This window comes from Trichomycterus rosablanca, chromosome 19, assembly GCF_030014385.1.
Source record: "Trichomycterus rosablanca isolate fTriRos1 chromosome 19, fTriRos1.hap1, whole genome shotgun sequence".
Classification (NCBI taxonomy): Eukaryota; Metazoa; Chordata; class Actinopteri; order Siluriformes; family Trichomycteridae; genus Trichomycterus; species Trichomycterus rosablanca.
In genome coordinates this window covers 9,059,847-9,073,191 of record NC_086006.1, presented here as the reverse complement: position 1 = coordinate 9,073,191, position 13,345 = coordinate 9,059,847, and the positions used below count along the sequence as shown (strand labels likewise).

Genomic DNA, 13,345 nt, shown 5'->3' with positions numbered 1-13,345 from the left:
AAGAACACCATACCTACTGTGAAGCATGGGGGTGGAAACATCATGCTTTGGGGCTGTTTTTCTGCAAAGGGGACAGGACGACTGATCCGTGTTAAGGGAAGAATGAAAAGAAAAAATCCTACAATGTGATTTCCTGGATTTTTTTTCTCATTTTGTCTCTCATAGTTGAAGTGTACCTATGATGAAAATTACAGACCTCTCTCATCTTTCTAAGTAGGAGAACCTGCACAATCAGTGGCTGACTAAATATTTTTTGGCCCCACTGTATATATACACTTTTAACACGTCCAATTGCCCGATTGTGTCACGCTTCCACTCCTCCAATGCCGATCCCCGCTCTGATTGAGGAGAACAAAGCTAACCCACGCCCCGACACGTGGGCAGCAGCCGTATACATTTTTCACCTACACTTTGACGAGTGTAATGCGGATCAGCACCGTGTACGGAGAGACACACCCTGACAGCACTCTTTTCCCGTCTCTGTGCAGGGGATATCAATCAGCTAGCAGAAGTCGTAATTGCATTAGTTATGAGAGAGAGACCCTATCCTGCTTTATCCCACCCATATCTGAACAACAGGCCAATCGTTGTTCATGTAGCTGCTCAGCCCAGCCGACAGGCAGAGCTGAAATTCAATACGATTTGAACCTGAGCGGCTCTGTTATGGTCTTTTAAGATGTTGTTGCAAAGCTTTAAGGTTTACATTTTGTAATGAAAACATTTTATTAAATTCAAGAACTACTCATAGTACACATGTTGAATGCAGCAGATATGATCAGGCTTAAACACCTGAGGGCCAAATCAATATGGCCAGACAACTGGGTAGTCAAGACTCATTGATGCCAGATTACTTGAAGATGTGGCATCTAGTGTGGACCAACAGAAGTATACTGTGGTTCAAATTCCAGATCATATTAATACTCGTGATGAGGTGAATGTGTGACAACACAAAGTGAATCAAATGCTACTGTGTCTATGGAGCTGCACAGTCACAGGCCAGTCAAAGTGTCCATGATAACTTCTGTCCACTGTCAAAAGCATCTACAACGGGAATGCAGATATGGGAACTGGACATGGGAGTAATGGAAGAAGGTCGATTGGTCTGACAAATCCTATGTTAATGAAGATCATGTCTTTCGATGTCTTTTGGAACACGTCTCAGTGGGTCAGAGATGTTTGGCCAACATATTAGGTTGTACTAATGTTTCGGCTCATCAGTGTATACTTTCCAACAAGACTTGTCTATTTGTACTAAAGTAAGAAAATGTAAATACGTGTGGTACACACCTCTGCATTGGATTCTAGGATCACCCCAGAAGTTCTCCTGACAGTCCCTGCACGTCTTTCCACCAAATCCATCACGGCACTGACACTGACCTGTGAACTGTGAAAGAGAAGGTTTCAGTGATTGATGTGCTATAGCTCTGTAACCAGTCTAATAAAAAATTTAGCCCAAAAGTAGAGGGACAAAGTGGTCAGTACCTCATTGCAGGCAGACATGTAGGCGTGGTTGGGCTCACAGTCGCAGGGTTGACAGCCTTGGCCACTGGCCAGGTTCCAGTAGTTGGGTGCGCAGTGGTCACAGGTGAGTCCGATAACATTTGGAAGACACTGACACTGTCCTGCGGCACGCTGACACAGACAGTCATCTCTGGATAGACACTGACTGCGCTCTGTTCCCAGAAAGTTGCAAGTGCATTCTGGGAAGATGAAAAAAATGATGAGTTCATGTGTGCATTTAGGTAAGTATTTTGTTATGGTGGTTTTGGGTAAATATGAGCTACACTGTGGCACATCTGGTAGACTGGGTGCTGCACAGCAACATAGGTCCTGAGGACTGGAGTTTGAGCCTGTTCTCCAGTCACTGTCTTTAAGGAGTTACACATTTGGGAATTGTATTTTGCCCTGGAATAGGCTGGCACCCTGTTTATTTCATATTCCTGCCAGGTTGGTATTCAATGCCTTTGCTGTGTGGTTCAAATTAAGGTCTAATAACTCTAAAATATGTTTTACTTATTCGTAATTAGATGTAATTTGATTGGAAAGTCCAGGGGTTTAAATACATTCTGAATACACAGTATATAAGTAAACAAGAAGCTGCACCACTATACACTATGAGTTATCAGATTTATGATTACTAACTTCTGCAGTTGCGTCTAGAGGCATCCCCATAGTATCCACTCTTGCACACCCCACAATCCGGTCCCTCTGTGTTGTAGAGACACTTCAGACACTGCCCTGTCCTCTTGTCACATGCCTCGGGGTCTGACAGGTCGATGTTATTACTACAGCGGCATGGCTGGCATCGTCCACCGGGCTGGGAGGGATTACCGTAGTAACCAGGAGCACATTCTTCACAGCGCGCACCTGGTGAATACAGAGTCAGGTTGAAAAATATACAAGGACATGAAACGGAGCTTAGTGCTGGAGTCAGATCCATAAAAAGCAGCTACATGCACCTTCAATCGATGTTTAAAGCATGGTCGCTTTCTGTCTGATAAAGGTAATCCATATCCAAAGAACATCCAATACCGTTGGGATAAATACATTAAAACCCAGTATGTAAGGCAGGTCCTAATGTCCTACATAAATAGCTGACGTCTCTAAAGCTCATGTGGTATAATGATAGTGAATCTTTGCAAAGGTGGATCAACTCCACTATAACGTCCATGATTCTGAAGGTGATGTTTGACTGGCTTTAGACCATGCATTGTAAATCACACAGGTGTGTAAGCCAATGTGTATGCTAATGCCAGGTAAGCAGGAAGATGTGTAAGTGTGTCTGGGTTGGGAATGTAATGCTGCAAGAAATCTGGCAACCTTTCGAGCATTGTCCATGCAAATGTCCTAAACTGGCCAATCTAGCATTTAAACAACACTTCCCATACTAACCTTGACTTAATACATAATAAAACCGAGGTTTCATGATGTTTTGGGTTTGATTTGCTGCTTCTGCCACTGGATCTAGTGGAAAGTGGAAATGGTAGCAGCAAAGGTGGATCAACTCCATGATTTTGAAGGTGATGTTTGACTGGCTTTAGGCTATGCATTGTGCGTCACACAGGTGTGTAAGCCAAAACGAGAGAAAAAAATGCTACATGTAAAAAGTAATAATGGTAGGAGCGCAGGGAGATGTTTATGTGTGGGTTATGGATGTAATGCTGCAAGAAATCTGGCAACCTATACATCTATACTAACCTTGACTTAATACATAATAAAACCGAGGTTTCATGATATTTGGGTTTGCTTTGCTGTATCTGCCACTGGATGAATGTGTGAATAGCATCGTGAAATCTGAAGACTACTAAAACATTTTTGAGCACAAGGGCCCAGTATCAGAAAGCTGAGTCTCTTTCAGACGTTACAGGTCTTCCAGCTGGATAAAGACCCCAAGCATACTTCAAAAGAACCAATGATAATGATTGTGAATGTCTGCAGTTAAGTCCCAAAATCTAGTGGAAAGTGGAAATGGTAGCAGCAAAGGTGGATCAACTCCATAATAATGTCCATGATTTTGAAGGTGATGTTTGACTGGCTTTAGGCTATGCATTGTACATAACACAGTATACTAATGGTAGGTGCGCAGGGAGATATTTAAGTGTGGGTTATGGATGTAATGCTGCAAGAAATCTGGCAACCTATACATCTATACTAACCTTGAGTTAATACATAATAAAACCGAGGTTTCATGATGTTTTGGGTTTGCTTTGCTGCTTCTGCCACTGGATGAATGTGTGAATAGGATCATAAAATCGGAAGACATTTTTAAGCTCAATGTAGGGCCCAGTATCAGAAAGCTGAGACTTCCAGCAGGATAATGACCCCAAGCATACTTCAAAAGACCCAAGAAATGGATTAAGACAAAGCGCAGTTAGAACAAAGTGTTCTGAAGTGGTCAGCAATGAAGTCCCTTCAAAGAGGTGTGGAGAAATTTCAAAATAGCAGTTGGGAGAAGGTATCCTTTATATCTCAGGGACCTAGAGCAGTTGGCAAATGAAGAGTGGTCTTACAGAAGGAACTTGATTTCAGTTAGCTTTTTGTGTTCTTCCAAATTGTGTTTTCTGGAAAAAAGTGCAGGGACACCAAGAGTTTTGACCATGACTGCATTGACTGTTGTAGGTTATACAGAGGTAGTGTAGCTTTCTAACTGCTAGGTGCCTTGAAGCCAGACAGTGCAAGCAAGCCAGTGCTTTCATCTGCCAGCTTTACTGCTTCAAACACTGGTTTAGACACAGTGGCTACAATAAGATTCACACAACATTCACACTTAGCTGGTGAGTCAATACTACTGCTCGGTATGATTACATTGCATGTGTATGGGGCACAGCACCGTCAGGGCTAAAGTGCTGAAGCCATGCTCATGTAGGAGAGAGGGAACTGTGGGAGCTGGGTAGCACAGGTGAGGATAGGGTGAGGAATGTTTTACATTAATGTATGTTAATTCAACTCCGGTGCAACTTACGCTTGAGGACAGTCCCTTCAGAGCGTTTTACAATCCCTGTGACCAGGAGAAATAAAACAGAACCATTTACATTTAGAATTTGATGCCTGTAACACACTCAAAAATATGAAACAAAGGCATGATTAACCTCCATCCTTTCCACCACCTTTCCTATTAATTAAGCTCTTTTAATGAATTGGGAACTGAGGACAATTTTTTTCCATTCTTGCTTGATACGAGACTTCAGCAGCTCAACAGCCCGTGGTCGCTGTTGTCTGATTCTTTTCTTCATGATGCATTATACATTTTCAATGTAAGACAGATCTGGAACGCAGGCAGGCCAGTCAAGCACACGTACTCTGTGTCTATGAAGTCACACTGTTGTACATAGCACATAGGATGTCGTTTGGGATGGTGAAAGGAGAACAATGCCTGCATGAGTATAAATATGTCAAATAGTAATCAATAAGTTGTGTTTTACAGGTGAGATCAATGCAGTAGAAATCAAAAAGAGACTGTGCTATAGCATAATCACTGACATTACCCAGACGAATGCAACAACTTTCGCATCTAGGTCAACATTATAGTGCCAAACCATACAAAACTCTGCTGTTCACATCTAGCTTGCACGGGTTCATGCATGTTTACCGCCTGGCTCTGTGAGGATTGAAAAAACGCACCTGTGTAGCCCTGTTTACAGTTGCAGACCACCTGTCTGTTGTAGGTGTCTTGGTGGCAGGAGGCAGCGAAGTGACGCCCACTGTTTGGGCCATCTGGACAAGGACAGGGCTGGCACCTGCTTCCTGAGCCCAGTAATGGGTTTCCATAGTATCCAGCTGCACACCTGAATCAACAGTGAGGCGACATTAAGGCTATGCTTAGAAGGAAATACGTGTACAGGAATAACTGTTCTAAATAGCAATAAAGCACAAATCTCAACAGCCTTCCAAAATAAAGGTTGATCAAAGTTTTTACTACATTTCAAATGGGAAATGTACACCTGTGGGTCACCAAATGGAATGAGTCCCAGGTTTGCCATTCAGCCACTGTTAAGCCACAGGTATATCATTATGACCACTGACAGGTGAAGTGAATAACACTGATTATCTCTTCATTACAGCAACTGTTAGTGGGTGGGATATATTAGGCAGCGAGTGAACATTTTATCCTCAAAATTGATGTAATAGAAGCAGGAAAAACGGGCAAGCGTAAGCATTCGAGCGAGTTTGACAGGGGCCAAATTGTGTTGGCTAGACGACTGGGTCAGAGCATCTCCAAAACTGGAACTCTTGTGGGGTGTTCCCGGTCTGCAGTGGTCAGTATCTATCAAAAGTGGTCCAAGGAAGGAACAGTGGTAAACCGGCGACAGGGTCATGGGCGGCGAAGGCTCACTGATGCACGTGGGGAGCGAAGGCTGGCCCGATCCAACAGACGAGCGACTGTAGCTCAGATTGATGAAGAAGTTAATGCTGGTTCTGATAGAAAGGTGTCAGAATACACAGTGCATCACAGTTTGCTGTGTATGGGGCTGCATAGTCACAGACCAGTCAGTTAGGAAAGTGGTCATAATGTTATGCCTAATCGGTGTATATATGACAAATAACGACATTCTATCTACCCTGGATTAGCCTTATTTGTGTCCATTCAGTTAAAAGAACATTTGTAAGGCAGTAATTAGGACAAAAAGGCCTGGCTCACAGTTAATATTAGTTTTAGCCTAAATGAATGTCCACATACTTTTGAACATTTAGTATATTTATGACAAAAATGAATGCATTACATCATTCGTTTTTACTTACACTAGGGCAGTCACATAAACTTCAACCTCAATTAATTTATTATTCACAAAGAATGCAAAATAAAGCTTTGCTTACTTTTCACAATTGTCCCCTGCAGTGTTACTTCTGCAATTGATGCAGGAACCAGTTCTTTGATGGCACTCCTCTGCATGTCCATTACACTGGCATGGCTTGCAGTTAGGGAAGCCCCAGTGTCCGGCCTGACAGCCATCACAGCACTGACCGAACGCTCCTGGCAGGCATAAACACTGTCCTGTGTTCTGATCACAGAACTGACTGTGAGAGCCCTCCTTACTGCACTCACATGCTACAGAAAGAACAACAGCAAATGTAAACCCCTGGTAAATGTTTTACACAAAATATGTTACAAGAAATTTGGATTTGGATGTGAACGTAACCTCTGCATCCTCCAGGTCCAAAGCCATAGCTGCCTGGAGCGCACCTGTCACATCGCCGCCCGACCGCATTGGGCCGACAGGGGCACTGACCTCCACGTACATCACACACAGAGCTGATCGCACCTTGTGGGTCACACTGACAAGCTTCGTGGAGACATAACAAACACACATAGAAATAAATTCATATTCAACCAACCTGACTATTCGCTAACTCAGTCAGTAAAAAAAACTTACATAACGCTCCATCATTAACGATGGCAGAAATGCTCATGATGAGTTTGGCACACACGTCACTCATTGCTGGGCGGGACACACTCTTGGCAGTTTCGTGGCATCGGTAGCGCTCGTAACTCTGCTTTCGGGCGTTAGACGCAGGGTCGCCTGCTACAAACATGTCCAAAGATGTGTAACGAGGAAGAAGGGCGATCTAGATGAGAAGTGGTAAGGCTGATTCATTATTTAATGATTTAACCTCAAGCAGAATGCATTGACATGATCTTTACTTACAGAGTCTATGAGGATGTTTGCATTGCTGGAGCTGGTAATGATGTTTGAATATCGGACAAACTCCAGATAGAGAGTATAGCTCACTCCTCTTTCCAGACACACAGAATGAGGAAAAACAATAAACCTGTAAAACAGAGTTCAAACATCATTAAGAACACCATCATCTTCTCCGCTTATACATTTCAGTCTTGCCCGACAAGCATTGCACCACACTTTTACTCTGGATCTTAAGGGTGGTGGGTCCAAATGATCCTCCCATCGTCCCGGTAGTGTGTGCTGCCTGGTCACCAGGACACTACACCCAAGCCTAGCTACAGGTATAGGTCAAAGTAACCCCTCCCGGGCAGGGTACACAATTCTCTATTATTTGTGTTCATAAGGGTGATTTACAGATTGTGTTTGTCTGGACTTTCACTCCAGATCTGCCCGTTTTAGGAAACCCTTTTAGGAACTTACAGCTCCATACAGCATAGCCCTGGATCTCAATAGACCACACAAGCCCTTTCACCACGACCAGGCCCCATTATGTGGAAACAATTCCTCTTTACTGAGTTCAGATGTTTCAGCCACACCCATTGCTAATACGTGTATAAAATCATTTATATTGTGGCGTCGATGAGGAACAATTAAGCATTTCTGCTCTTTTCAACTGTCCCTGTGTGCAAACCAATAGGTTTGGTGTGAATGAACTCCAGTGGTCTGCACATAGCCCTAACCTCAAACCAGTTAAACACACTTGAGATGAACTGGAATACTCATTGCAAGTCAGGCTTTCTCATCCAACATCAGTGTCTGTTTTTACAAATGCTCTTTGGGCTGAATAGGCACACATTCTCATTGGTACACTCCAAAATCCTTTGAAGTAGAGTGGAAACTGTTATAGCAGTACGTAAATGAGGCAATTCTATATTAATAATGGTCATAATAATGCCCACAGTCTTTAGTGGATCCTTCATTTATATAATTATGATACCCTCACCTGTTACCAGTTCACTTATTGCTTATTGTAGAAGGTTTCAAAACAGTATATATACACTTTAGTTAGAGTTGCAGGCATTACATTTAAAATTTGTTTATATTTACAAAATATATTCAAGTTTGAAAATGTGGTTGGTAAATATGCCAAAGAGAACCTCATCTAAATCAGTGTAAGACTCCCAAAAGACTATGTAAGCCAACCTGGATCCAGAGGGCAGGGAAACGGTCATCAGATCATCTGCTGGGATTGTGTTTCCACACGGACTGCTGGTGGGAATTGGACCAGGCCTAACCACCTTTATTCCTACCTCGTCCCAGTCTTGTGGCATCTGCCGAACAAACACACACAAGCACACACTTAAACACATGTTTTAAAAACACAATCACAGACACCTGCTGTAAATGTGATTATTACCTGAGGCTCGTAACGAATAAGAACATCGTACTCCATAGAGTAAGGGATGTTGGTGATGTAAAATTCCAGAGTGCCTCCTTCAGGAACCTGTGCAAACCCGGTGCCAGTCCAAGAGACTGGACGTCCTGGCTGGTGCTCTCTCTCTTCCACAGTGCAACCCTACAAATACACACACGAACCAGGACTTTAGTGAAGCTTGTTGACTAACAGTATTTGTTCTGAATCACTAAAAACATACTGGGTATGGAGACAGATCATACAGTTGTACTAGGACCTTTTAATTTCTTATGTAATAAGCTACTGTGCTACTACTACTATATTATAATTCAGAAAATAGGAAAACACCAGCTGTCCGCACACTGACAAGCCAGCCCACCCGTACAATAACTTAAAGATCTCTCCCCCCAGAAGTTAAAGAAGGTTCCCCCCAACCCTTTTCCCAGCGCTGGACTCTACATTTCATTCTACACACATATGTATATATTTACATATAGAATATATAGTGTTTTATTATATAGTTGTAACTGTCATACAGCTGTATAATAGTAATTGCATTTCATAGTTAATATGTTTTTATTTTATTCTACTCTATTTTACTTACTGTACTTTCACTGTACTGGAGCTGCTGTAACACTCGAATTTCCCCCATGGGGATCAATAAAGGAATCTTATCTTATCTTATATAGCACTCAGGGTGGCACAATGGTATAATACGCCAGCCCACTACCACTGGGATTCAGGTTTCGAATGCCCAGCTGTGCTAGCTGAGCCACTCGAGCCTCTACATACAGACAAGATTGGCCGAGGGGGGTGAATGGTCAAGGCCCTGCGATGGATTAGCAACCTGTGTAGAATGTGTGTTGCATTGCAGCCAGTTATTCTGACGAAACCCATATGGTCTATGGCAGCAACTGTGGAGACCCAGTTTAAATAAATAGAATATGAAACTGAAATTTGCCCAGTCTTAAGAGTAAATAAAGCCTATTTGCTATTTTTTATTATTTAGTGTAAGCATTACATGTGATTGGTATCCACTGCAACATTTGTCTGACATACAATATTTATATATGAGTATTTTCAATAGGTAAAAAACCTGTGAAATCTTAACACACTTTAAAGTGATGGTTAGGGAGTCAGGAAACTTTCGAGCACTTAAAAAATGCTACTCTTTACTGCAAACAATAACATATTAAAGTATCAACAATAGATAACAATTAGCAATGTAAAAGCATGACCTGAATTAATGTCCAGTGTCTTGCATGTCCAGTTTTTAAATGTACACCTACCTGACCCAGTTTGGCTAATTCAGCCTCATAGAGATAGTGGTCCAGGGCCATGAAGAAATACCCAGACTCCACCTGATTGCACTGGCGGCCGATCATGTGATTGCGGCAGCGACATTGACCTGATTCCATTGAGCATCTGTCAAAAAGTTGAAATAAACGTGACTATACATGACTACATGTAAAGGTTCATTAATAATAGAAATAATAGTTTCTTGAATAGAACACTTACTGTTCATCTACAGCTCCACCTACATCACACTCACATTCTCTACAGCCACTGGCATCATGGCTTAAACCCCAGTGCTCTGGCTGTAAACAGATCATAAAAATATATTACATATTATAGCATATAAAATGATGTACAGTGTATCACAAAAGTGAGTACACCCCTCACATTTCTGCAAATATTTCATTATATCTTTTCATGGGACAACACTATAGACATGAAACTTGGATATAACTTAGAGTAGTCAGTGTACAGCTTGTATAGCAGTGTAGATTTACTGTCTTCTGAAAATAACTCAACACACAGCCATTAATGTCTAAATAGCTGGCAACATAAGTGAGTACACCCCACAGTGAACATGTCCAAATTGTGCCCAAATGTGTCGTTGTCCCTCCCTGGTGTCATGTGTCAAGGTCCCAGGTGTAAATGTGAAGCAGGGCTGTTAAATTTGGTGTTTTGGGTACAATTCTCTCATACTGGCCACTGGATATTCAACATGGCACCTCATGGCAAAGAACTCTCTGAGGATGTGAGAAATAGAATTGTTGCTCTCCACAAAGATGGCCTGGGCTATAAGAAGATTGCTAACACCCTGAAACTGAGCTACAGCAAGGTGGCCAAGGTCATTCAGCGGTTTTCCAGGACAGGTTCCACTCGAAACAGGCTTCGCCAGGGTCGACCAAAGAAGTTGAGTCCACGTGTTCGGCGTCATATCCAGAGGTTGGCTTTAAAAAATAGACACATGAGTGCTGCCAGCATTGCTGCAGAGGTTGAAGACGTGGGAGGTCAGCCTGTCAGTGCTCAGACCATACGCCGCACACTGCATCAACTCGGTCTGCATGGTCGTCATCCCAGAAGGAAGCTGACGCACAAGAAAGCCCGCAAACAGTTTGCTGAAGACAAGCAGTCCAAGAACATGGATTACTGGAATGCCCTGTGGTCTGACGAGACCAAGATAAACTTGTTTGGCTCAGATGGTGTCCAGCATGTGTGGCGGCGCCCTGGTGAGAAGTACCAAGACAACTGTATCTTGCCTACAGTCAAGCATGGTGGTGGTAGCATCATGGTCTTGGGCTGCATGAGTGTTGCTGGCACTGGGGAGCTGCAGTTCATTGAGGGAAACATGAATTCCAACATGTACTGTGACATTCTGAAACAGAGCATGATCCCCTCCCTTCGAAAACTGGGCCTCATGGCAGTTTTCCAACAGGATAACGACCCCAAACACAACCTCCAAGATGACAACTGCCTTGCTGAGGAAGCTGAAGGTAAAGGTGATGGACTAAACCCAATTGAGCACCTGTGGCGCATCCTCAAGTGGAAGGTGGAGGAGTTCAAGGTGTCTAACATCCACCAGCTCCGTGATGTCATCATGGAGGAGTGGAAGAGGATTCCAGTAGCAACCTGTGCAGCTCTGGTGAATTCCATGCCCAGGAGGGTTAAGGCAGTGCTGGATAATAATGGTGGTCACACAAAATATTGACACTTTGGGCACAATTTGGACATGTTCACTGTGGGGTGTACTCACTTATGTTGCCAGCCATTTAGACATTAATGGCTGTGTGTTGAGTTATTTTCAGAAGACAGTAAATCTACACTGCTATACAAGTTGTACACTGACTACTCTAACTTATATCCAAGTTTTAGTTCTATAGTGTTGTCCCATGAAAAGATATAATGAAATATTTGCAGAAATGTGAGGGGTGTACTCACTTTTGTGATACACTGTATATAGCATATATAAGTGAATTGTATTCAGCAATTAATCTAACCTCCTGACATTTTGCACACTTTATTGTGTTAATTTGATTCTGAATGGATATAATACCCCTTTTTACCCATACACTAAAATAACTTGTGCACAAAAGTATCCAGACACTTTATTCAATACTTTAAAAAAGGAGACTTTGGCAGCAATCAGAGCTGCAAAGTTTTCTTAGACACATCTATTCAAGCTTTGCACCCTTGGCATTTGGGAATTCACAGAATAGGGTTTTTATGACTATCCTGATCTGGAAAGTGGTTTATAAATGGGATTAAATAAACAAGCAGGTATTGAATGTGAAAAAGACTCATCTTTGATCCTATTTAATTTTATATTAAAACCAGATCTATTAACATGACATTACTGTTTCTGTAGATACTGTATCTGGAAAAAAAGGACATGAAACCCCCAGACAGCAAATGCCAGCAGGTAAGGCACATGGGTCAAGTGAATTTTGACTAACCTATCTAATATGACATGACACACAGCTCAGTGAGGTAGAAAACATACATTGCCAGTCTAATTTAAGGATGAATCTCTTCTTTCCTGCTGTCCATTTAAAGCTCAGTGTAAAAGAACACCATCCCCAAGACTAAATGTAGATCTGTGATGCCCACATTCCTGGGTGCTATTACTGCCCAACATGAGATGAGGTCAGCATTCACAAAAAACATTGGTCAAAGGGACAAAATCCAAACCTGCCTCTTAGTGCTTTTGAATTTGATTGGCCTAGATTTTTTAGAAAGGTTTGGACAAGATTTGGGTGTTTATTCCAAATAAAACTAAATCCATGTTCAGGTGTATTTAAACAACAGTATAAAAACAAGATATTAAATTAAACCTAAAGAATGTAAACATTTCTTTTTGGTAATGTACTAATTCAATAATTAATGCCTGAAACGTTCCAATAAGACAAGAGCCAAAGAAACAATGTGTGCAGGTGATAAGATCATGTGTACGTATAAAGTGGGCAGCCAGGAAAGTTGCAGTTTTTTAAAAACAGTTTTGATTGTACCACAGAATTGTAGACAATTACCCCCTACAGTGCAAAATATTACTAAATGTCCATGATTCCTTTTGAGCTAGGTGAAATTTGCGTACATTCACTGGGCAAAGCATTCCTGTGTATTTACGCAGATGTACAGATGTCTGGTGGATTTCTAATGCACATACCAGACACTGGTTGCAGGTGCGCCCTGTGACCATACGTTTGCAGAAGCAGTCTCCTCGGACAGGATCACACTGGGAACTGCCAGAAACTGTTCCTCTGGGGTCACACCTACATGCTGATGAGAGCAAAATCAAGAAGCGACATAAGGTTAGTGTAAAAGTGTAAAGGTAAACAATAAATACATGCGAATATTATAGAACACAGATAGCTAGTTTAAGGTGATAGATATTCCGCTAGAGATTCTGTTCAAATCTCGACTCTGCTACCGGTCATCTGGCCGCCATCTAGCGGGCACATTTGACAGTGCCTGCAGCAGACACAAATTGGCCACCATGTCTGCTGGGTAGGGGCCAGACTAA

The 13,345-nt window shown here is 42.2% G+C and overlaps 1 protein-coding gene across 1 annotated transcript in view; it reads right to left on the bottom strand.

Annotated features, from left to right (window-relative positions):
* lamb2 (laminin, beta 2 (laminin S)) overlaps nucleotides 1-13,345 on the bottom strand; it is a 63,095-nt gene that overhangs the window by 14,054 nt on the left and 35,696 nt on the right. Inside the window, exons 12-24 of the mRNA XM_063014941.1 lie at nucleotides 12,989-13,101; nucleotides 10,054-10,133; nucleotides 9,825-9,960; nucleotides 8,539-8,697; nucleotides 8,325-8,452; nucleotides 7,146-7,269; nucleotides 6,873-7,065; nucleotides 6,639-6,782; nucleotides 6,316-6,547; nucleotides 5,122-5,285; nucleotides 2,143-2,367; nucleotides 1,483-1,700; nucleotides 1,288-1,384 (exon numbers count right to left, since the gene is read on the bottom strand). Of these exons, the coding sequence (XP_062871011.1) occupies nucleotides 1,288-1,384; nucleotides 1,483-1,700; nucleotides 2,143-2,367; nucleotides 5,122-5,285; nucleotides 6,316-6,547; nucleotides 6,639-6,782; nucleotides 6,873-7,065; nucleotides 7,146-7,269; nucleotides 8,325-8,452; nucleotides 8,539-8,697; nucleotides 9,825-9,960; nucleotides 10,054-10,133; nucleotides 12,989-13,101 (2,013 nt within the window). The remainder of the gene's footprint in view (nucleotides 1-1,287; nucleotides 1,385-1,482; nucleotides 1,701-2,142; nucleotides 2,368-5,121; nucleotides 5,286-6,315; nucleotides 6,548-6,638; nucleotides 6,783-6,872; nucleotides 7,066-7,145; nucleotides 7,270-8,324; nucleotides 8,453-8,538; nucleotides 8,698-9,824; nucleotides 9,961-10,053; nucleotides 10,134-12,988; nucleotides 13,102-13,345) is intronic.